This window comes from Periplaneta americana, chromosome 1 (genome assembly GCF_040183065.1).
Source record: "Periplaneta americana isolate PAMFEO1 chromosome 1, P.americana_PAMFEO1_priV1, whole genome shotgun sequence".
Classification (NCBI taxonomy): Eukaryota; Metazoa; Arthropoda; class Insecta; order Blattodea; family Blattidae; genus Periplaneta; species Periplaneta americana.
In genome coordinates, this window is record NC_091117.1 from 77,476,287 (window position 1) to 77,499,254 (window position 22,968).

Consider the following 22,968-nt stretch of genomic DNA (forward strand, 5'->3'; position numbering starts at 1 on the left):
GATGACTTATATATTCATTTTTAAAATTACACCATTAAAATAAAATATAGGTACTTGAAATGTAAGCATAGGGCCTATAAAAGCCATTTACATTAGACAATTGGAATACCACAAATAAAACTAACCATTACATCAACTTCTTCACTTCTGAGAGGAACAGTCACCAACTCAACCACTGCTTCCTCAATCACCCCCCTGTCAACTACCAGTTCGGGTTCAACTGCATGATTCTCAGCCTCCTAAAGAAACAGAAGCGATATCCTCACTTCGATTCCATGAACTGAATTCATTAATTCCATATGACGACTTATTAAAGATATTGCTTTAGTTAAATTCGTTGAGAAATTAAATTAAGATTATGTTATATATTCTAAAAAAACATAAATAAAACTAACCATTGTATCGACTTCTTCACTTCCAGTAGGAATGGGCACTAATTCAATCACCGCTTCCTCAATGACTTCCCTTTGAACTACAGGTTCAACTGCATGACCGTCTGTTTCCTATGCAAATAGAAGTGAGACCCATATTTCGAAACCCTGAGCTAATAATAGAGAAAATGGATATGTTAATTCTATTTGATGACATGTATTAGTTTCTGAAAAATTCATTATTAACATGTCATTTGTTAAAAAAAATAAACACAAAACCTACAACGACCACTTACAGTACATTTAATATTCTGAACAGTCACTAGTGAAACTAACCATTGTTTTAACTTCTTCACTCACGATAGGAACAGGCACCAACTGAACCACTGGTTCCTCAATCACCCCCCTGTCAACTACAGCGTCAACTCTGCGACCATCGCGACCATCAGTTTCCTACACAAATAGAAGCGAGATCCTCACTTCAGGCTTTGCAAAATAAGAATAAAATAAAATATACAAGCAGTGGTATACAGAGCTAACAGGCATTAAATGGGAAAGAAATACCGTACACATAAAGGTCAGAAGAGAAACCACAGAAGACGAAGAAGAAGGAGAATAAGAAGAAAATCGTTTACAAATTTAAAAGTGAGGTATAAGAGGGAGTAAAAGAAATGTATGCATTCCAACGTGTCTATAATTTTGCAAAGGAAATGACGAGGCTGTATTTTGTGAACTACGATTTCAAGAAGTCTGGAAATTTTGTTATACTGTATATAAAATTTGGTTACAAGTACTGTGATTACAATTGTAACATTTTTACATTATGAAAAATTCATTACCGTACGTTTCAACTACATAATTCTTCTAATTTTAAAACATTTATTTGTAGTTATTAAACTTATTCATTACGCAAAATGAGCCACCATGAGAAATAAACATTAAAACTTGCTCTCTACATAGTACTATACAACTTTTCCTTCTTTGCAATTTAACTTAATTATAACATAACATTTTACAATAGACTGTTTTTATCCGAAGGCCAAAATCAGTCTAAGGCCAAAATCAGTCTAACATATCTTATTTAGTATTGCATTAATCATATTTAAAAATAGCTACTATACAAATATAACCTGAAAATAAATTAACCATTTGTTTATTTCATTCATTACACTATGAATTCCTTATGAATATATTTCTAATACATATTAACTGCCAGTTTTAGTCTTGAAACTTTGTAATATGATGAGATTATAAATTAAGCTTCCTCACAGACTTTTACATTAAATCAAGCCTGCTGTTTCATATATAAAATAAAGTTTTAAAAAATTTAAAATATGCAAACGACCAACACAATGCGTCTTGTTAACAACAATAACTAAATTGCAATCATATAGATACACCGCCTTTCATAAGTCCGTGAGACATTTTATAAATTCACCACAAATAAACTAAGCAATAGATAATCGTAATCCTTGTATCGATAGAATGAGAAACTTTACAAGTATTGTTAGGAAAAAGCCTGTATTGCATAGTTGACGTGGTTTGCTGCTAGGAGGAGTAGTAGTGAATTAGTTTTATTAGGAAGAAGCCTGTATCACTTAATTGCCATAGTTTGCCGCTAGGGGGAGTACGATAGTAGTGAATTGGTTTCTAAGAGACATTTTAGTAACAGTCAATATGGCGTTAAATAAACGTGAGAAAGCATTTAGTGTGTTAGAATACGCAAGAACATAATTCATTATTGATTGTGCAGTGACGATTTCGAGCACAATTCAACAAGAAGACAAATTTAACACCTTACGATTTTTTCTTGTGGAGATTTGTGAAGGACATTGTTTTTGTACGCACACTCTCCGCTTATGTTCAGGAACTTCGCGACTGTATCACTGTCGTTGTGGCACTGATCAATTATTGTGATATGCTGATACATGTGTAGGATGAAATAGATTATCACCTAGATCAGCAAGGGTGGAAACATTAAGCATTTGTGAGATATGTAAAAAAAAAAAAAACTTGGAGAATTTACCTACATTTCTTTGAAATAAAATGTAGTATCTGTTGCTTAGTTTATTTGTGGTGAAGTTCTAAAATGTTTTATGGACTTATGAAAGATCTAATATAATTGAATACCTTTTATATTGCTGTTTGTCATTTTGAAAATACCGAGTGATTCAAAGGTATCTGTAAAATGCTAGATGATGAAGGATAACGTTATTTGGAATAAAGAAAGTAAATAAACAAATCCATTATTTAGAACAGTTTCTGAAATATGGTAAGTACAGTTGAGATATTGCAACATACGATATCAATTATAGCATATAGCAGCCTTTCTTTACTTGTCCATATGTTATGATTCTGGAGGGGGTTACATTAAGCCATTTGTCATGAACCCGATCTAATGACATGTATCATAACAGCTGTTCAACATTAATGCATAATATCATTTTTATTTAGAATCTGACACAAATGCATGTGTTTGCCAAAAGACACAGAATTTACATTTTTTTTTTTCCACTTAACAAAGAAGATAACGAGTACTTGTATAAACAATGAATTTCAGGAAGAATGCAATTCTGATATAAAATTAACAGTATAAATAATTCCATGTTCTGAGTTATTTGAAAAAAAAAAAATTATGGACACCATGCAAGTTGTTATTTTACTTAATATTTTTTATGGCATCACTCTATAATTATCGTTATTTTTTAAGATCATGATTTTTATGGATATTATTTTAAAACCACATAAAGGGAAATTAAAGTTGAAATGTATTCTCTGGTGATTATGCCAATTTTGAATTTGTACTCTGTAGGCACTAAACGCGGTGCGTAACATTTTCAAATAAAACAATTTAATTGTTGAAAAATTATTACACAGTATTCGCGATTTTATAAAAATTCATATAGGTATATGAAACATTTTAGTTTCGTAGTGTTATAGAATTATAACACCCTATCGTCAAAAGGTACCAGAGCTGGGGATTCTTGAGATGTTACATGAAAAAGGGTGTAATAACAATTAATTTTCAATCTAAGAAAGTCTGAAACTATCATGCATTCTGTTACAGCTCTGTACACAGATTAACAACACTCAACTTTCAGGATTATTCACAACTCAATAACACTACATAATTAAAAACAACAACAAACAAAACTGGTACAATAATATTACATCCATAACATTCCACAACATTATTTGGTAACACCAACCACTGTCTCTGAGGATAATTGTTTACAGAGGGAGAATCCTAAAATCTTTATTATTTTATTCAAAAATATTTCACTCATAAAAAAATTAATCGTTGCTCTTCAATAAATTTATTTTTTCTTTCTGCACAGCTACTGCAAAATACAACAAATTCTGTTTCAAAGTGTGTAGGCTGTTTGTTGGCGTTACGAGTAGTGTAAGAAAAGGGACATAAGAAATTACAACTGTACATCAACTTCACAGTCATGTATATACATATACAATACTTACAGTAGAACAGTGAATAACATTTAATGTTTGCTTGTTATTTTTGAGCCAGGAATAGGAATTTTTAACTGTTATGCAATAACATAAAATATGAAGACAATTAATATCGCATTTGAATCTCATGCAACAAGTAATTTAATTACTGCAGCTAATTTCCAGTTATTAGGAAATTTTTGGATCACAAGCTCCCTTCTTTCGCCTCCAGGAAGAGAATCCCCTACATGTATAAAAAATTATCTGAGAGTTGGTCTTCAGAGAAATAATTGTTCAAAATATTTCAAGCATAATTTTATATCTATTTAACACGTTAACAGCATGCTGTTCTCACAGAAAATTACATTCACAATTACACATTTCGAACTGATATAGAACAACTGAAGATTGTGATACAATATAGTGCCAGGAACCTGAAATTTAAATTCTAGGAAGATGTGGTTTCATTATAAATTTTTAAAAGAACATGAAATATCAGATTACTGAATTAATCAGAAGCATGTGTTACATATTCCATTTTAATTGAAAATATTCATCGTTGCAAAGTCTTAATTAAATATTATGATCCCTGGGTCTCACTCAAGTTTCAAGACGTAGTTGGTAAATCTTAAAACAGTCAGCATTAACTAGCTTTTTCCATTTTCGTAGATACTACACATCAAATATGAAATAACGGTAATTACTGTAGATAATATATTCGTATATAGATTTTAAAAAGCATTAAAATTAGTGTAAGCACAGATCAAATACTATGATTTTATTTTAATAATTTTATGACAAAATTTATTTAATATTTTCTTAGCTAAATGACAATTGTTTTATATACATACAAGGCACATATCTGAATCTGCTACTTCATGCTGTCATTAAAGAGTTTGAAGTTTCTCTGAAAGTAATTTTCTGCTTAACATAGGAAATTTGTAGTCTACAGAAAGATACTGAAATGACAAATACTTCTATTACTGTTAAATGATTTGAAGACATTTTTCCATAGTATAAAAATAAACTGTATACACAGTGTCTGTGAAATGAACATTCCAATTTTGAATTTTATCTTAACTTTAGCAGCAGCAGTATAACACAATTATATTTTTGAGACACACTGGTACTTCAGCAACTACACTGAGTTGTGCTGAAAAATCTACCCGTACAGAATATTTCATAATATTCATTCATAATAAACTTGATGATGATGATGACGTTGATGATGATGATGATGATGATGATGATATTAACAACAAATTACAAAAGAATGACTAATACTACATAAAAGACTGCTGGTGAGTAAAAGTTCTGAAATGTTTATAAATCACAGTAAGTTATAATAGTTAAATTTAGGCCGTAGATAATGTGTTATACAGAAAATAACTCTATTTCTGTATGTATAATATGTGTTTATATTTATTTTGTCTAAGGAAATTAATTTTCTAATCAATAGGAACAGAAAATTCATGAAGTTTAAGGTTTTATGTTTAGTTCCTGTTCTGAAATTATTATAAATCCAGCAGATGAAGATAGAATGAGAAGAGTTCATTTAGCTTACTGTTATCGAATTTTATAGCTGAATCCAGATGCTGTCTTATGGAGGTTATCAGTAGTTAGGGTATTCATCGACTCTAGAAATGTCAGATTTCTTTAAAATTTTGGTAAATAATGATTTTGCTTCATATGGAAGTTCATTTCTTCTAGTTTTCAAAAATATATATACTTGTATACCCATTATCTCAATAATTTAATAATTATTTGGATATTTATAATATAAGCACACTATACTTTCTATACCTTACGTCATCTCCAATGTCAGTTTTCTCCTATTTTACATTTTCCGACATTTATTATCCTTCCGACGGACAAAAAGTAGACTTCCAATTGGGCAAAAGACTTCACTGAGGTACCAAATTGAAGCTTAAACATGTGGCTATGTTGTAAACTAAAATTATTATTTTCAAACGATTATAATTATTTTATAAACATATATAGGGCATATATATATATATATATATATATATATTTCTAGAGTGCTTTATGTAATGTGGCATATCTTTTGAATGGTTCAAGATAAATAATTTTGGTATGTAACATTCTCCATATGTATCAAATCATTTTCGCAAAAGAAGGTTTACCCTGGGTCAATTTCTAATGGAGTTAGGTCAGTTCAAAATTTGATAAATTTTTTTTCCAAGAATATTTTTTCTTTGGGTCCCCAAATTAGATTTTCAAGTTTGAATTATATAAATTGCTTAGTTTACTCCCAAGCATCATGTCACCAAAGTTTGAAAGACATTAAGGGACAAAGATGGATTGTTGTCCTGAAAGTCGATGAATAGGCCTACCTTAATCTCTTTTACACCTTGAATGAAATTTTTGTCCATTTTTTTGCTAATTAAAGTGTTGTCAAATGTTTCAAATATAATTACCTCTGTAGAACATGAACAGTACCTCGAATAAGATGCAAACTGGAAAGGTTCAGTGGATATTGTTACCATTTTCCTGCTTCATATCAGTTCTATGTATAACAACAACAGACTTATATACATAATATATCTCTCACAATCAATGCACTTCTTAACGTTTGTATGTAACATTATAAACGGTACTGGTAGTTGAACATTTTATTTTACTTCGTGTTGATATACTTTTAGCTAGACTGTAATTTCTGGCACATATATTTTACCACAAAATCTTCATTGTTGAAATATTTCGACTCTTCATTCAATCGATGTAACATAAATCTTAAGTTTATCAAATATAATACTGGAATTAAAGTGTATGGTACTAGTGTTACTATTACCATATCTGTTTTCAATAAAAATTTATTGTTATGAAAAAATGTAATGTTATAACTTTATTTCTATGGATTTGTAAACACTGGAAATATACTTTTTACAAAGTAAAACTTTAAACAATTAACATATGGTGCATAAAAGACCAATGAGAAATAAATTTCAATGAATTAATTCTTTCAAGATAATTAACAACACTTTTACAGTCTATTTTGAAGTAGAGGTAGATGAAGCATGTTTATATCTCAAAATTAAAATATACCTATCTCGAAGATAATTTTACAATGACTTGCAATAGAAATCTAGAATAAAAATTATTCACTGTACATAGGAACTAATTCCGATCTTATTTTTCACGTAACTGAAGTACTTGCTGATAAAATAGGAATTCATACTAAAAGTCTGTAATGGAATACTAGTACAGTATATTGATCCAATTCTGAAAAGGCTATGAATTAATGAGACAGATATACCAAGTACAGACTATAAATGTTTCAAAATAGATCTCATTATTTTGAATAGTAGAACCCCAGTTTACAGAAAAGCGAGTCTAACACATTTAAGCCTTACCATACAAAACTTAAGTAACTGGTACCTAGTTTTTATAATATCATACGGTACCAATTTAATCTTTCCCAATAGGATATAACTATTGTAAAGAATGAAGTAGAAAATAAATCATTTTCTCAATTTCGTACTATCAAGCTTCATTCTCCAAACAACCACCCAGTTATCTTGAAACAGCACATAATGTAATACTTTTATAGATAGACATAGTAATTCAGTATTGTTCTGTTACATAATACTATGTGCATCTATTTATTTACAGTGACTCTCATTAATATTTGGTTATTACAACCAGGTAGCATACATTTCGAAGTGAGCAGAAATACCAAATGCTCCTACTGGTCAGACTGGAGTGGGGAATAAGTAATTTGTCTCGAGTCTCTTGAACAGTATACATCTGCTCCTGTGAAGTAGGCCTACAGTTTACTGTAGATAATGTAATATAGCATTGTTCTATTTCTATTGGATTTGCGTATTTCAAGGCAATCTTAAAATGTAAAATGGCCTACCTCTTTGTCAAGCCTCTCGTTATCAGTTAGTGAGTTGGAACAATGACATTATGTGATACTCGAGAACGGAAGTGCTATGTTTTAAATGTTGCCTGGCTATAACTAGGGCTATATCAGGTGGGAAAGAAACTGTCTATTACTTTCCGGACAATTAAGGGCCTCAGATGGGGCTGTGGTAGGCCTACAATTTACTGCAGATAGTGTAATATAGCATTGTTCTATTCCTATTGGGTTTGCGTATTTCAGATCAATCTTAAAGTGTAAGACGGCCTACCTCTTTGTCAAGCCTCTCGTTATCAGTTGGTGAGTGTGGAACAATGACATTATGCGATACTCGAGAACAGAAGTGCTATGTTTTAAATGTTGCCTGGCTATAACTAGGGTTATATCAGGTGGGAAAGAAACTGTCTATTACTTTCCGGACAATTGAGGGCCTCAGACTGTAATATGCCTCCTACACTTTTCAAAATATATATTCAATAAGTTATAGGACAATGGAACCGATCTTTTGGGTACATGGAAATAACAGTTGACCATGGGACGGTGTACTCTATTCTTTGCGGATAACCAGTTTGTAATTGCTCAAGATCATGCAGATCCCCAGTTTATGATTAGAAAGCTTCTGGAAGCACTGGAGATTGGAGGACTTCAAAGTAAATATGAAGAAAACGGAACATCTAATTGTGGGAGAAGACGGAAGAGATATGGTTCTTCCTAGAAGATATCATCAAGGCAGTGAAGGAATTGAACTATAAGGCTTCTTTATGCATAAAGTAGGAAGTTGTAAAGCTGATACAAATTACAAGTTACTTCAAGCAAGAGAAGTTATTAGAAGTTTTTTTTTTACTAATGGCGGGTACTTGACTTGCGTCATTCACGTATATGCAGCCAGTTGTGTGGACCAATTTACCGACAGAGTTGTTGCCCAGGGTGCACCATAGGAGGCTGGTCTACGCTACACCTATGATGAGATGGGATGATGATGATGGAGATTCGTTGGGATGCCACAGGAAAACTGGAGGTCCTGGAGAAAACCCTCGTGTTGCCTGAACCACTGGGTTTGCCCAACACAAGTTATACACCGGGGATCAAACCCAGGTCCACAGGATTACAAGTCCAGCATTCTAGCCACTAGAAAACCATGGGAAAGGTTGAATGGCATATTATAGAGTAGAGTAATCTCTAAACAAATGAAGAAACAAATTCTTCAAATAGTGGTAGGGAGTGTTCTAACAGAGAGGGCTGGACACTTATTAAGCGTCAGAAGATTAAAATTCAGGTAGCAGAAATGGAAGAAATAAGAAGAGGAGCTAGGATATCGAGGCTGGATAAGGTGAGAAATGAGGACGTTCGAAAGCTCATGGATATGGAAGAATCAGAATTGACAGGAGTGAAAAGCGAATTTTACAATGGTATGACTATGTGAGAAGAACAGAAGAGCAAAGATAGCCCAGGACTCTTCTGGAGTGGTCGCCACCAGGAAGGAGAAAACGTGGACGACTTAGTACATGGAGAAATGGAATAGCACAAATAATGTGTATCTGATGACTATAGGAGGAGAATTGACTGAAGTGTGAATTATGGTGGAGTGGAAAGAATAACTACTGAAAAGTAGAAAGACACTCGAAAGTTTGTCTGTATATTCAATGCCTACGCACTTCACTTACGTGATTCGGGTTTCGCATATTGTGGGTAGATGGCAGGACTGTGACCATTTTGAAGTTGCACATCACTTCAGCAGGCCATGCTATGCATGATGTGTATCTGTGGAGAGCTAGGTCGTATATAAGAATCAGTGTTAGCTCTGTGGTGGCGCGTCTGCCTCCAGAATAGCCAGCATGGGTTTGATTCCCGGCGGGGTTAGATTTTCGTGTAAAATTTCTATCTCGAGACTAGAAGAGGTGGTGCAAAACTTCTAATCACTAGAGTGTGTACCAATATGCCTGGGTTAAACCCCAAATCTCTCTGCAGTGCATATGAAGAGAAGGCATGTTGTCACTGTTGATAGTGATTAGTCTGTTGGATGGGGACGTTAAGCCTTGGTGCTTTTTTTTTAGTTGGTTATTTAATGACGCTGTATCAACTACGAGGTTATTTAGCGTCAATGAGATTGGTGATAGCGAGATGGTATTTGGCGAGATGAGACCGAGAATTCGCCATAGATTACCTGGCATTCACCTTACAGTTAGGGAAAACCTCGAAAAAAATCCAACCAGCTAATCAGCCCAAGTGGGGATCGAACCCGTGCCCAAGTAAGCGCCTTAACCGACTGAACCACACAAGTGGCCGCCTTGGTCCTATTTGACAGGAGTGGGCTACATGCTGGCATCGGGTTTTCCCTTCTCCATTCCTCGTCTTCATTATTATCCTCATCCATTCCCTATAATGCACTTAGATACTGACAAGTAAAATAAAAAAATTAAGTAACTATGACAGGAGTTTTAAATTTCTATTTTAATTTCTGAATTAGAGATATTTTGTAAGTGTAGTAAAGTGATACACTATTTGAAATTATTGAATACAATTTACAAAATTTTCAAATTCATACTTTTAAAATAATTACTGCCTTAAAGTGTTAAAAGCCTCCCAGGAGTTACCACCTTCTCCTGGTAGGCTCAGTATCAATGATCCAGATACATAATCTGGGGAATCTAGCATTAATTGTTAGCTTACTGATAGCTAAGACATGAGAGAAGCTAAGTGTAACCCACCACAAGCAGCAGCCGATGCAATGAGGGATAGATAGGATTTCTTAGCCGTGGAAATCAACCTATTTAGAGGAAGGAAAGTCTTGATCAAAAATCGGAGTCCTGTTGATTAATGGTTGTACAGCTGGCTGGTAACTGTAACTCGCACACGTAAAAAGACTCAAAAGAACTTAAGCGGTGATTAAGTAAAATATTTTATTACTTTTTACAGAGCATAAAATGTAAAAATGATAAAAAGTGGCACAAAATAGCCCCAGATGACTGTTTGTTTAATGAGAGTTAAGAATACATAATACCAACACGTGACTGAATACTAATAGGAGTCACTGCATTGAATGCATTCCGATTATTTGTGGAGAGGAAGAACTGAAGTAGGACAGAAGTTTGGAAGTGAGGTTAGAGTTAAGTTGTCAAATGCCTAAACATTTTCGTCACATATGATATATAAATATAGCAAACAAAAGAAAATTATTGTTTTTACTGTCACTTTGTATTTTTAAAACAGTTCAGAGAATTAATATTAATATGGAAAATGATGTTCTTACTTAAGGATTTAAAAATACCATTGAGTAGTTAGCTAATGAAATAGGATATGAATATACAGAACATGTTTTATGTCACTCTTTTGCATTTTCAAAAATTCTCCTTTCGTGCATGATTTGCAATGGTTTATAATAGCCAGAAGTGCAGGGAGAGAAGTGGGTTAAAATGACCCTGCCTTTGATCATGATCATAATATGTTTATCATCATCATCTTCATCATCATCATGAAAAAAGGTGATGGTGATGGAAAGAGTGGTTATGTAGGTAATTGTCGCTGATGTTGGTTATAAAGATGACGAAAATTATGGACCTATGATTGGAAGGACGATCAAATGACAATTTTAATTATGAAAATATCAATTGTAATACCGGTAACAATAATGGTAGAGATCATTTAGAACTAACCCTAGATTATCAGCTGGTTATTGTTAACCCAGTAGTTCATTTAGAAATAGTGGAGCAAAGAGAGACATCAGATATTTGGATAATAAAAAAAAAAAGAAAGAAAACAAATTGTAATTGTACATTAGTACCCATATAATAATTATACCCTGCTTGAAGAAGTATCATTTAAAAAAAAATCTCTGATATTCAACAGAAATGTGAAATCATTCCTTTACCTGTGTCTGTGAATGTGGAAGTACCATGATCATCTGAATGATCCCGAATATAAAATGTCCAGAAAAGATACCGTACCTAAAGAATTGTAACGACTCACAAATTAAGACATCTTGAATCTGATTGTGGAATGCAAATGGCGTTTGGTCGGCCATGTGTTATAATAAAAAAACAGTGACGGAACGGAATCTCTAATCAAGTAAATTATAGAGGAACGAAAGACTAAGAAAAATCTGAGGGAGGACAATATTGGATCAAAAGGGATAACGATATGGACCAAGTTCACTGTTTTAAGTTCTCAGCAGTCAATGCGACATGTATAGATTAAAAAAAAATTACTAATAAGATAATAATTAAGAAGATTACATCGAAAACTCTTTATCACAGGTTGAGTTCAAAGATAAAAAAGATTCGTGTCAAAGTATGCAACAAATTCAAACTTTCTCATGTAATGTAATTCATATTAAAAATAGTGCAGTATAAGAAAAGTACTTGGGGTGAACCAAAACTAGTCTGGTAGCCCAGTTACACACTGCAAAAATAAATAATGCTGCAGAATTTAGTAAAAAAGAGGAAGAATTGAAGAGGGAAGCAAAAATAGAAGCTAAGAAGGGGTAAGTACCGAATGATGTAAATCTGCAAAACTATTGGCCCCTGACATGGTCTATGGGGTTGACAGTTACTTGGCTTTTTTTCGGAGTTTTCCCAAACTATAATGCGAATGTCAAGTAATTCAATGAAGATTCCTTGAAGGGTATATGATAAGTCAGGATAAACTATTTTTAGCACGTTTGAAATCACAGGGATAATCTAGATAACGAAAGCGCACTCTTAGAAACAAAATGTGAACACTGTGAAAGCTATATACCCTTCCACCTGCTTCAAACGGTGTCCTTTCTTAGACACAAGAATAGGCCCTACCGTATATTAGACTGTTTTCTACGCCATTAGTACCAGTACAAAATTTTCGTGCTATTATGTTGAATTCCAGTGCTACTAACCTATGCAGAGAATATGGTACTACGAGAATATTCTTGGTCTTCTGTCACTTACTATCCCCTCATCTAACCCAGTCTAGCTTTAACACTGACCTCGGGGCTATGCATCACAGATCTAGGGGCTATGAGTCACAGTCCTCGGGGATGTGTGTCACAGATCTCAGTCTATCACCCTCTCTAACCTTATCGATAAAACTTGATACATCACTACGGTATCTTAGATGCTATAATGCTCCTTCTCCACTCTACTAGCCTTTCATTTGCTCTTTTTTGTCATTTATACATTGCCTTTACTATTATTCCTATTACAATGAAACCTAATGGGAGAATTTCAATCTAGGTGATGGAAATGTAGCATTATTAGTGATGCATAATGGTGTACCATAACTTATCATTCACCCTTGAAAACATCTCGCCAAAAATACCATTTCACCATCACCTTTCAATGATCCTAATATAGGTTAGGGTCAGAGTTAGAGTTAGGTCACGGTGGCTACAGGCCACACTGAGGCCTATTGTGCAACTCGAATTTATGGCATGAATGTGGATGAGGGTGTACCAACCCACCGGCAGCATGTGACCCCCCACCTGCTCATCCAATGAGGTCTCCTACCCCCCCTCCCACTTCAAGTTCACACCACCAAGGTGACCAAGCAGCACAGGATCCATTCCAACCACCCTTCCAAGGTGTTGAAGCGACCTTGGCAGTTCTCTTAATGAATGAATCCTGGCAGAGATATTGCGGAAGACTGGGAACCCAGGAATGGTTGCGGAGAGGACACCCCCTCCCGTTAGCAGATGAAGACATGCGTCTTGACCTGAATATATCTATTGAATGAGATGAAGATGAATGATATGAAATGAAATCTAAATTCTTTTTCTACATGGGAGGGGAAGGGAAATGCACTGTGACAATGAAAATTCCAACCCAACATTTGCCTAAGTAAATGTGAAAAACCACGAAAAAAAACCACAGTCAGGTTGGTAGATCCGGAAATCGAACCACGGACCTTCTGAATGCGAGTCCCATGCTGAACGCGTGAACCAACTTGCTCAGTACACTATATAAATGTGCAGCTAATACAACATTGTCATATAATGTATAATGTATAATGAAATACTACTATTAGGTAACATGATGAGTTACGAGATTATGCAAAATATTACTTCCAATTTTAAACAAACGACTTCAGTCAGCTTGAGCTCAATATTCTTGGAAATTAATTTTTGTGTTATTTTAAAATTAGGTCATGTTGAAACTAGGGTTCTACTCTATTCTGAATTCAGTTAAAATTTTGACTTCATACAGCAGATTCAAGAGTTGATATGGAATTCCTCAATTCTGTCACTATCTTCCCATATGTTTCGTTGTGTGAATTGTGTATGATTGTCCTACCACCAGTGGGTACCTATCCCAGTATCTAAAAGCTAAAATTGCCATTGGTGTATTAATACTCCATATTTAAGGCAAGTAGCAGGCTCGAAGCAGAATCACAATAATTCTTATTACTGACACTAGAGAAAGGTCAGTAATCACACTTACGCTTCAACACCTTTACCTACAATAACTATTAAGATGGATGTCTGGCTCATAGTCATTTGAATTTGGTGATACGTAGTGTTATACCATTCTTGGCCTGCTAGGAACTGAACTGGCTATTCAGTCTGTAAACACTCAACCAAATTAATTATTCAAACAACAATAGATATAGCAAATAAAACAAATAAATTTGGTGCATGTTACATATCTCTGTCTTGGAGTAAGATGGGGGAATGTGAACCCTGCAGTTTTATATATTACTCTTTTAAATATATATATTCAATTCCATCAAAGCTTTTGCTTCATTTCTTGGTGTTCTTGAAATATAATAATATTGAAGTACCTGAAAATACCTCTCGATTGTCTACATGCATTCAGTTATCTAGAATTATTTATATTATTTTAAATTTTAAAAATTTGATTTATACATCTGTTTAAACTTCAACAACAACATCAACAACAAAATACGGGATTTAGGGAAGGAGAAACATTACAAGATATGACCACGAAAGATATGCATCAGGTTTTTTGCTGATTGAAACTTTAAACAACAACTACATTTTCTCTGTGTTAAAAATAATAACAAAATCTGGAACTTTATGAGTAAGAACATCACAGAAGGAAATTGACTGACTCATTGTATTAGGTTCAAACATTAACGCTGTTTCCACCTGTTATTGAATAAATGCACGAAGCAAGTCAGGTCCTGCAAAGCTCTCATTATTTCTCTCTTTATATCATCTCAATGCATGATTACTTACTTATTTATTTTGTTAATTTAAAGATAGTTTGTTTAATTTGACGCTGTGTGCCTATTTGATTAGAGGAAGAAATAAAATGTAAAATTTGGTATTGAGTACTTATATCCTTTAAAATTCTAGACTTTATTTGTTTCCATTTCTCTCTGGGTGATGTATCAGAAAATAGGCTATAATAAAAGAGTTCATTTTTGGGACATCTACCATCCAGATCCCGATACACAGCAGAGTAAGTGCTGATTTACTGTATTTTTTTTCATAATTTATACTTAGGTTTCTATTATATTTGTCACAGACTTCACTGTGATTTCACGAAACAGATAAATAATTATGCAATCTCAATGGAATGTTAGCCCACAGAGGATGGAATTTGGTGGCTGTTTTGCCATCTGATACATTTTACCTGGAACACACTCAGTGAGAGACTTATCTTTCACAACATACTCTTGGTTTTACTCTTTAGATATAACAGCAAGCATGGTAGTTATTAGAGTACCGGTGCCCAAAAGATAAAACAAAAGTGAAACTCTTACAATTGTTAGAGTTCTGTGCAGATGTTAATGAAAGGTAATTTTCAGCATAAATTTTCTTCGAAACCGCAATGAACTAAAAAATATAAATTAGGTATATTAAATGTCAGTTCAAATAAAAAGCAATACTTAACAGCACATCATAGCTGCGGGCTCAAGTATTACAAATGTAGGCTAAAGTTACCAGACATCTCCATTTCCCGGGTATAGTCCCCAAATTTTGCTATTTGTCCCCAGAATGTCCCTGAATTTAATTTGTCCCCAGATATTCCTGGATTTTTTGTGTTATTATATAAATTTTTTCCTATAAAAATGATATTGAATATTTCAGTGCCTGGTGTTTTCATTCACAGGATAAGTGTATAGAATGTATATTGCTGAAATGTACTCCGGAAAGATAAAAACTTGAACAGATAGTCTATTATTTTCCTTCCAATATACAAATAGATGGACATGACATGTATGAAAAAAATATATTTCATGATATTTCTTGTTTGAAGAAGTGTGTGACTTAGAGAAAATAACAAAATGAAATGAAAAAATGCTGATCTTTGTTCAAAATGGAGCGAATTTTTTTAAATTCTCTCTGGTAAAATTATTTTCTATGCACAATTTCAGAAGTTGACTGAAAATCTCCGTGTCTTTCTGGAATTAATGCTTCAGTAAAAATAATTTTTTTTTTCTATGAACATGAAGTGGAGAACAAAGAAAATCCTGAATGAGTTTTTAGAAACAGCTCAAGTCATGCTTGCTATCTTAACCAACTTCAGCATGATCTGTCACGAACATGCTGCAAAATTGTGATCCAGAGAACTGCTTAAAAAATTCACTCATTTGCAGGGGCGTATTTTGCGGACTACCGGGGTTACCGGCGGTAGCCCAAGGAAATTACAAAAGAAAAAGTTTATAATATAACATAATGTAATAATTTTGTATTATTAGTTTTACCATAGTAATTAAAATTAAAGTAATTGTTAGATTTATATGCGCTCTCTGCTCTTGAAAATAAACAAGTTGTCAAGGCGGCATCGCTGGAGAAACTGCTCGCTACGTGAGGTAGCCTGTGACCGTTTCACTTACGCTGTCCTTCGCACAACTGCCCATCCCCCCCGCTCCCTTATGTTTCCATCGTGCACTGTAGGCGGGCGAGTTGCCGCTCTCATGATTGGTTTCTTCGCAGGCGCGAAGCAGCAATACGCTTAGGCTAGCAATTGAATGTGATTGTGTTCTTGCAGTGCATTATTTTAAATCTGTGATTTGTTCGAGTGTCTAAGAGTTATATTAATTGTGAATTATTAAGTTTTTAATTTCCCAATTAAGTGATATTGTGAAAAATATGGCAGAACAAGTTTCTGGAGAGGTTTGTGTTGAAAATGACTGTGTAATAGAAGGTTTATTAAAAGTGCCTTTTAACCGTCGTACATAACAACGAGAAAGTTGAAATTGTGAAAATGGAAAGACCAACTCCTGAGTTAAATTTGTCCATGGACGTAAAAGAAAAACAGCGAGAGTACACACGCCATTACACTTCAACATCATATGGTAAGTGGAATTGGTTGTGTGGTACTTCTAAACTGTCTAAACTATTTTGCTGGCCATGTTTGTTATTTAGCCGCGAAACTAATGTGTGGTCAAAAGAGGGGTTTTCTAATATGAACTCCCTTTGAACGGCAGTCCTAGAATACGACAAATCAAAAGCTCATATTTGTAGTAGCATGAACTTTGCAAACTTTGGGAAGACAAGAATTGATTTACAGCTATATAAGCGAAAAGCTCTATACATCAACCAACACAATGCTCTTGTGAAAAAAAATCGGCAGATTTTACTGCATCTTATTAACGCAGTCTGCTTTCTAGGAAAACAAGAATTGGCTTTTCGGGGTCATAACGAGAGTGTGGAATCAGACAATATAGGAAATTATATTGAATATTTAAGTTCCTTAAGTGAATTTGACCATTTACTGGCCAATCATCTTGAGAGTTCAACAGTATTTCGTGGTACTTCTCTCGCAATTCAGAATGACTTAATATTTGCTATAAGTGGGGTTATGATAAAAAACATAAAACCTTTTGTGGCCATTGTTGTTGATGAAACAAGTTACTGCTCTAATCAGAGTCAATTGTCCACTGTTTTAAGATACGTCGACAGTACTGCCAATGTTCAAGAACGGTTTATAGGATTCACAAATGTCAGTTCGGACAAAACTGCTGCTGCTTTGTTTCAGCATGTGGAAGGTGTTATAGCAGAATACAATGTCGGCAATAAGTTAATTGCACAGGCATACGATGGTGCTTCAGTTATGGCGGGAAATATTAATGGCTTAAAAACAAAAGTTCAAGAAAAGTATCCTCAAGCACTATTTGTCCATTGTTACAGCCATGTTCTCAATTTAGTTTTGCAACAAACTACTTCATCCATTCCAGAATGTCGCATTTTTTCCAAAACACTGTCGGGTTTAGCTGCATTTTTCTCATCATCTCCTAAAAGATCAGAAAACTCAAGGAATTTATGAACAAGAAACTCCCAAAAGTAGCACCAACTAGATTGAATTTTACATCTCGGCTTGTAAATACAGTAAAGGAATACAGAGAAAAACGGACTGCTTTCTTTAAAAATATCATTTGTAATGACTCTGAAGAAAACTGGGATGATGCTGTAAATGTGCAGGCTCAAGGATATTTGAATTTTTTCACACAATTTCAGAATATATTTCTTCTTGAAGTCTATGCTAGAGTGTTCGCACATACAGATGTGCTCTACAATATTCTTCAGAAAAAAAGTCTAGACATAGCATACTACTTGCAAGAGGTATCAAAGTTAAAAAAAAAAAAAAAAAAAAAAATACTATATCCAAGTTCAGACGTAGTGGGTTTCTGTCCATATGGAGTAATATGGAAAATGAAAATTCTTCAGCCAATACAATGGAACCACCATTAAAGCGAAGAAAAGGAGATGATGAATTGAAATACATGCAGCTGTACTACAGCATACTAGATCGTATGCACATGGAAATTACTGACAGATTTTCTGATTATGGAAAGCTTCAGTTCACACATCTTCTAGATTCTCAAAAATTTTCTGCTTATAGAGAAAACTTCCCGAATGAGGCACTAAACAAATTATTTCAGTCCTATAACAGTCACTTTGATCAAGTACGTTTGAAAAATGAATTAAGTGTAATATATTCAGCAGAAGTCTTTGATTTTTCGAACAAACCTATCCATGAAATATTATCTGCCATATATGAAAACCAGCTGAACCAAATTATTCCTGAAGTCCTTAAATTGGCAACATTAATTGTGACAATACCAGCTACGTCAGCATCGGTAGAAAGAACATTTTCTGCGTTGAAGAGAATAAAATCCTACTGAAGATCAAATACACAAGAACGTTTATCCGGCTTGGCACTGATGTCCGTTGAAAAGTCATTTCTACAGAAACTTTGCAAGTGGCCCAACTGTAATTTCAATGACGAAGTCATCAACGTATTTTCGTCCCAATCAAGACGTCTGGAATTCACATAAATATGTAAGGAATTTTATTATAGGGATTTTAAAATATATTTTGTGTAATAATAGGGTCAGTGGTAGCCCAAACCCTTTAATCAGTATACGCCACTGCTCATTTGAAAGTAATAATTACGCAGAATTGATATTTTTAGTGTATAAATAGAATGATTATTTTAATTCCTTTAAGTGCGTAAAAACAATGTAAGTACATGGTAAATTTTCGTTAACAGAAATGTTTCACGTAGTTATGTACTGTATCAATAACTGTTCCTGGAAATTGTGAAAAAAATCTGGGGTTAAACGAGCGTTGAGCGGATTCCCCCGATTTTGGAATAGACACCAACGCACTTAGGTTAGGTTAGGTTAGTTTAGGCTTTTATTATCCCATCAAGATGAAGGTGAAAGTGATTGAGTGTGATTTTTTGTTTTCTATGTTGGCAGTTCAAGTACGTCGGTGTCTTTTCCAAAATCGGCGGAATCCACTCAACGCTCGTTTCACCAAATCTGGTAACCTTAATGTAGGCCTATATATTTTATAAAATATAATAAAACTTTAAAACGTCACAATGTTAAAATATTAAAGAAAGTTGAATATCCCATATGGCCATTTCGAAGTGTTGTGCTCCATTGTCAACAATCTACTGGAGCTATCAGTGTATAGGGAATAATAAGTATGGACACTGTGTGTTGGTACCTTTGATGTAGGAGTGACTTATTTCAGTGACCTTGAAATCAGCTGTATTTACATCAGCATGAGGTTCTGCCTTTTCCGTAGAGTTGGTGCTGATATCACACCACCAATCAATAGCAGAAATATTTTTAGCAGAGTTGCCAGCAAATAGGGATTGCTATTCCATCATTCAAAAGTATTCAATTACACTAGTGGAATAAAATGCTAACCTAGCACAAATGCACAAAAAAAATAAAGGACGAAATTTCGTTCAGTGTCCATTCTCATTAATCCCTATTCACTGGTGCTACAGTCTTGTATCTTCTCGATCACCATCTTCTGTGGGAGGGGGTAGGGTTGCCAGATTTTATATCTACCATTCTTTTTTCATCGTAATATACAGTACTTACGTTTTGTCTTAAAGAAAGAATGATATGAAAAAATATCCCTTTATATATAGTTGAAGAAACTAATATGAATTTCAAACTTGAAATTTTAATAAAAGAAACATATTGTAGATATAAGTTTCCAAGTACAAAACAATATTCATCTGACTGTAACTTACATCACGTTTCTCTGGGATCTTTCTGAAGGGCTTATGGCAATAATATGTTATGCCAAATTATTAACTTAATGACTTAATAGTAGTTCTCTCTCATAGATTTCCCCAACTGTTTATTACTGATTGTAAAGCACAATTCCAAAAGATGGCACCAGATGTGACAAAATACTTAAATTTCAATGTTTATTAAATTATAACAATGACATAAAATTTACTGTTACGTGAATTCATATTCATTTTATGCCTTAGCATATTACTGTTCCAAACCAATAATTTAACATAAGTACCGTACAATATACATATATTTTCAGAGCTTCCTGCATATTTATAACTGGACTTTAGCATTTTCAACAAGTTTTTCTCTATTCTCTTTGCCATGCATTTGTGACGAACATCTCTTTTTAAATGTCTAGAAATATCATATTCACCACTGAATTAGCTGTTACAAACCTTACACTTGCCAAAATATTAATTTTTTCCAATATGAAAACCTACACTGGTAAGAAAATTAATTTAAATTTGTTGTAATTATTTAGGCCTAGAACAAAATAGTTACTAGGCAATGATAAAATTATACAAGTGACGTTTATTTTCTACAGGAGGGACTTTTTGCATCCCGCCTCGAATCGAAGTGGGACTCAGGAGTTTTATATGAAAATAGGGACATCTGGCAACCCTGGGAGGGGGTATATGAGTGTTGTGGTGGAAAATAGGGGGATGCCTTTGTGTTGTTATTGTGATGTCAAAGAGTGTGAATTAAAATTTAATTGTATGTTAAGTATATGTTTGTGTCCTTTTGTATTTAGTTAAAATTTAATTGTATGGTAAGTACAATAATACATAAACAAAATATACTTAACACACAATTAAATTTTAACTCACATTTTTTGATATTATAATAAACAACACAGAGGCATTATCACTATCTCCACCACCACACTCATATACCTCCCTTCACCACCAGCGTAGCTCAGTCGGCTAAGTCACTTGCCTGCCGATCCAGAGTTGCGCTTGGATGTGGGTTCGATTCCCATCCTGGCTGATTACCTGGTTGGGTTTTTCCGAGATTTTCCCAACTGTAAGGTGAATGTCAGATAATTTATAGCAAATCCTCCATTTCATCTCGCCAAGTACCGTCTCGCCTATCACCAATTTCATCGATGCTAAGTAATCTAATAGTAGATACAGCATCGTTAAATAACCAAGTAAAAAAAAAAAAGTATATCTCCCTTCATTGAAAAGGAGACAGAGCAAATCACTCTTAAACGCCTATATGGAATATTCAAGGGATATTACATTTCTTAATATTTCAACACTGACTTTTTAAAATGTTATTATATTTTATATATTAAAAGTGTTATAACGTGAATCATAATCAAATAATGACTTATACATTTTGTTTTATTTCCTGGAATACGGTATCTAATTAAATATGTATTGAATCTGTGACTAAATGTTATATTATAAGTACGAACGCGAATCTGAGATTATCTGGCTCTCGCCTGCTATCAAAAAAGTTGCTTCGTGTTGTATCAGTTAACTATTTGTAGTCAAGGATGAACTTCTTATGTAAGTTTCCAAACAGATTTTATCTATGACTAAAAACTGTAGACTACTTGGTTAGACTGGTATTATTACTCTTGGCAGATTAAATTTCTGCTGTTATTGAAAAGATATATAGAGAGAAATGTTAACAGAGCTTTCAGAATTACTGACGGACAAGCCACTTTAATCTGTATACCATGACTAGTTGAAGATTCAGCAAATCAGTATTCATATACAAATAAATGCAAATAATTGGATCTTATAACACATCGTCTTAACAGCTTGCATCATGCCTACCAAGTGAGTGTGACTTTTCTGGTACAAATGCTGTGATTGTAATGCAATACTGTTCAGCTAAACACAAGATCTTCTCTAAGCCGACCAACAATACTGGAGCAAGGTACTGTTTCCGTGAATTTTTGTGCTTTATTCCTCTTACATTTATGAGATACTGTTAGTCTTTGTTGACAGGGGCTTAGTGAGGAAATTGATTATGAAGAAGAAATAAAAGATTGGCCTCTCTCTTTATGTTAGCTATTCTAAATAAACTCTGGATTAGAAATTAACAGAAAAATGTAGGTTTAAAGAAATAAAAAAAGAAATTTCAGAATATATATACCGTACTTATATCATTTGCACATTTTCGCTTTGTTCCCAAGTGACGTCATTATACTTATTGGATTCTTACTAAGGACAAAGTATTTTTACTTCAACCATGCTTTTAACATTACATATAATATTATCTTTCAACCTTTCAATATGTAGTGGCATCGCTAGAATCAGTAGACACAAGGTTATGGAAGAGATACTGAATTATAAGAATTTTAAGAACTGAAGGTGTCTATATCCTCTCTGTACATGAAAGAGAGCTTATAGTCTCTCTATATAGACCTACCCAGGTATACTGTATTTTTTTTTCATGGAGTGCAGTTTCATAGAAAGGACTTTGCCGACAGACCTTCTACTGCCCCCTACTAATTGGTTGTCATAAATAAATGTCTTCCTTACTGTGACGGAAATCTTGTCTTCTCCTGTCAGTAACCAATCACGACCCTCGTTCAGAAGAATTGACAGACTCCCGTCAAATCCACGTGGAGGCAGACTTGCCGCGTCTTTTCCGAATTCCAAGAATGCCATCGAGGGTCACCAGGATTGTGGCAGGATTGTGGCAACTGTGCAATGTTGGGACGAGGGGACAGGATGGAATTATTGTCAGAGGTGATTATGTAGGAAGTCATAAATCTGTAAGTGGGTGTTCAAAGGAACCACCGAACTGCACTCCTTGAAA

At 33.9% G+C, this 22,968-nt stretch overlaps 1 protein-coding gene across 2 annotated transcripts in view; it reads right to left on the reverse strand.

The window, feature by feature from the left end:
- gprs (speckle type BTB/POZ protein) overlaps nucleotides 1-22,968 on the reverse strand; it is a 206,798-nt gene that overhangs the window by 15,006 nt on the left and 168,824 nt on the right. For both annotated transcript variants that reach the window (XM_069822467.1, XM_069822459.1), the window contains 3 exons: nucleotides 708-824; nucleotides 396-503; nucleotides 126-239 (listed from right to left, as the gene is read on the reverse strand). In XM_069822467.1, coding sequence (XP_069678568.1) covers nucleotides 126-239; nucleotides 396-503; nucleotides 708-824 — 339 coding nt within the window. The remainder of the gene's footprint in view (nucleotides 1-125; nucleotides 240-395; nucleotides 504-707; nucleotides 825-22,968) is intronic.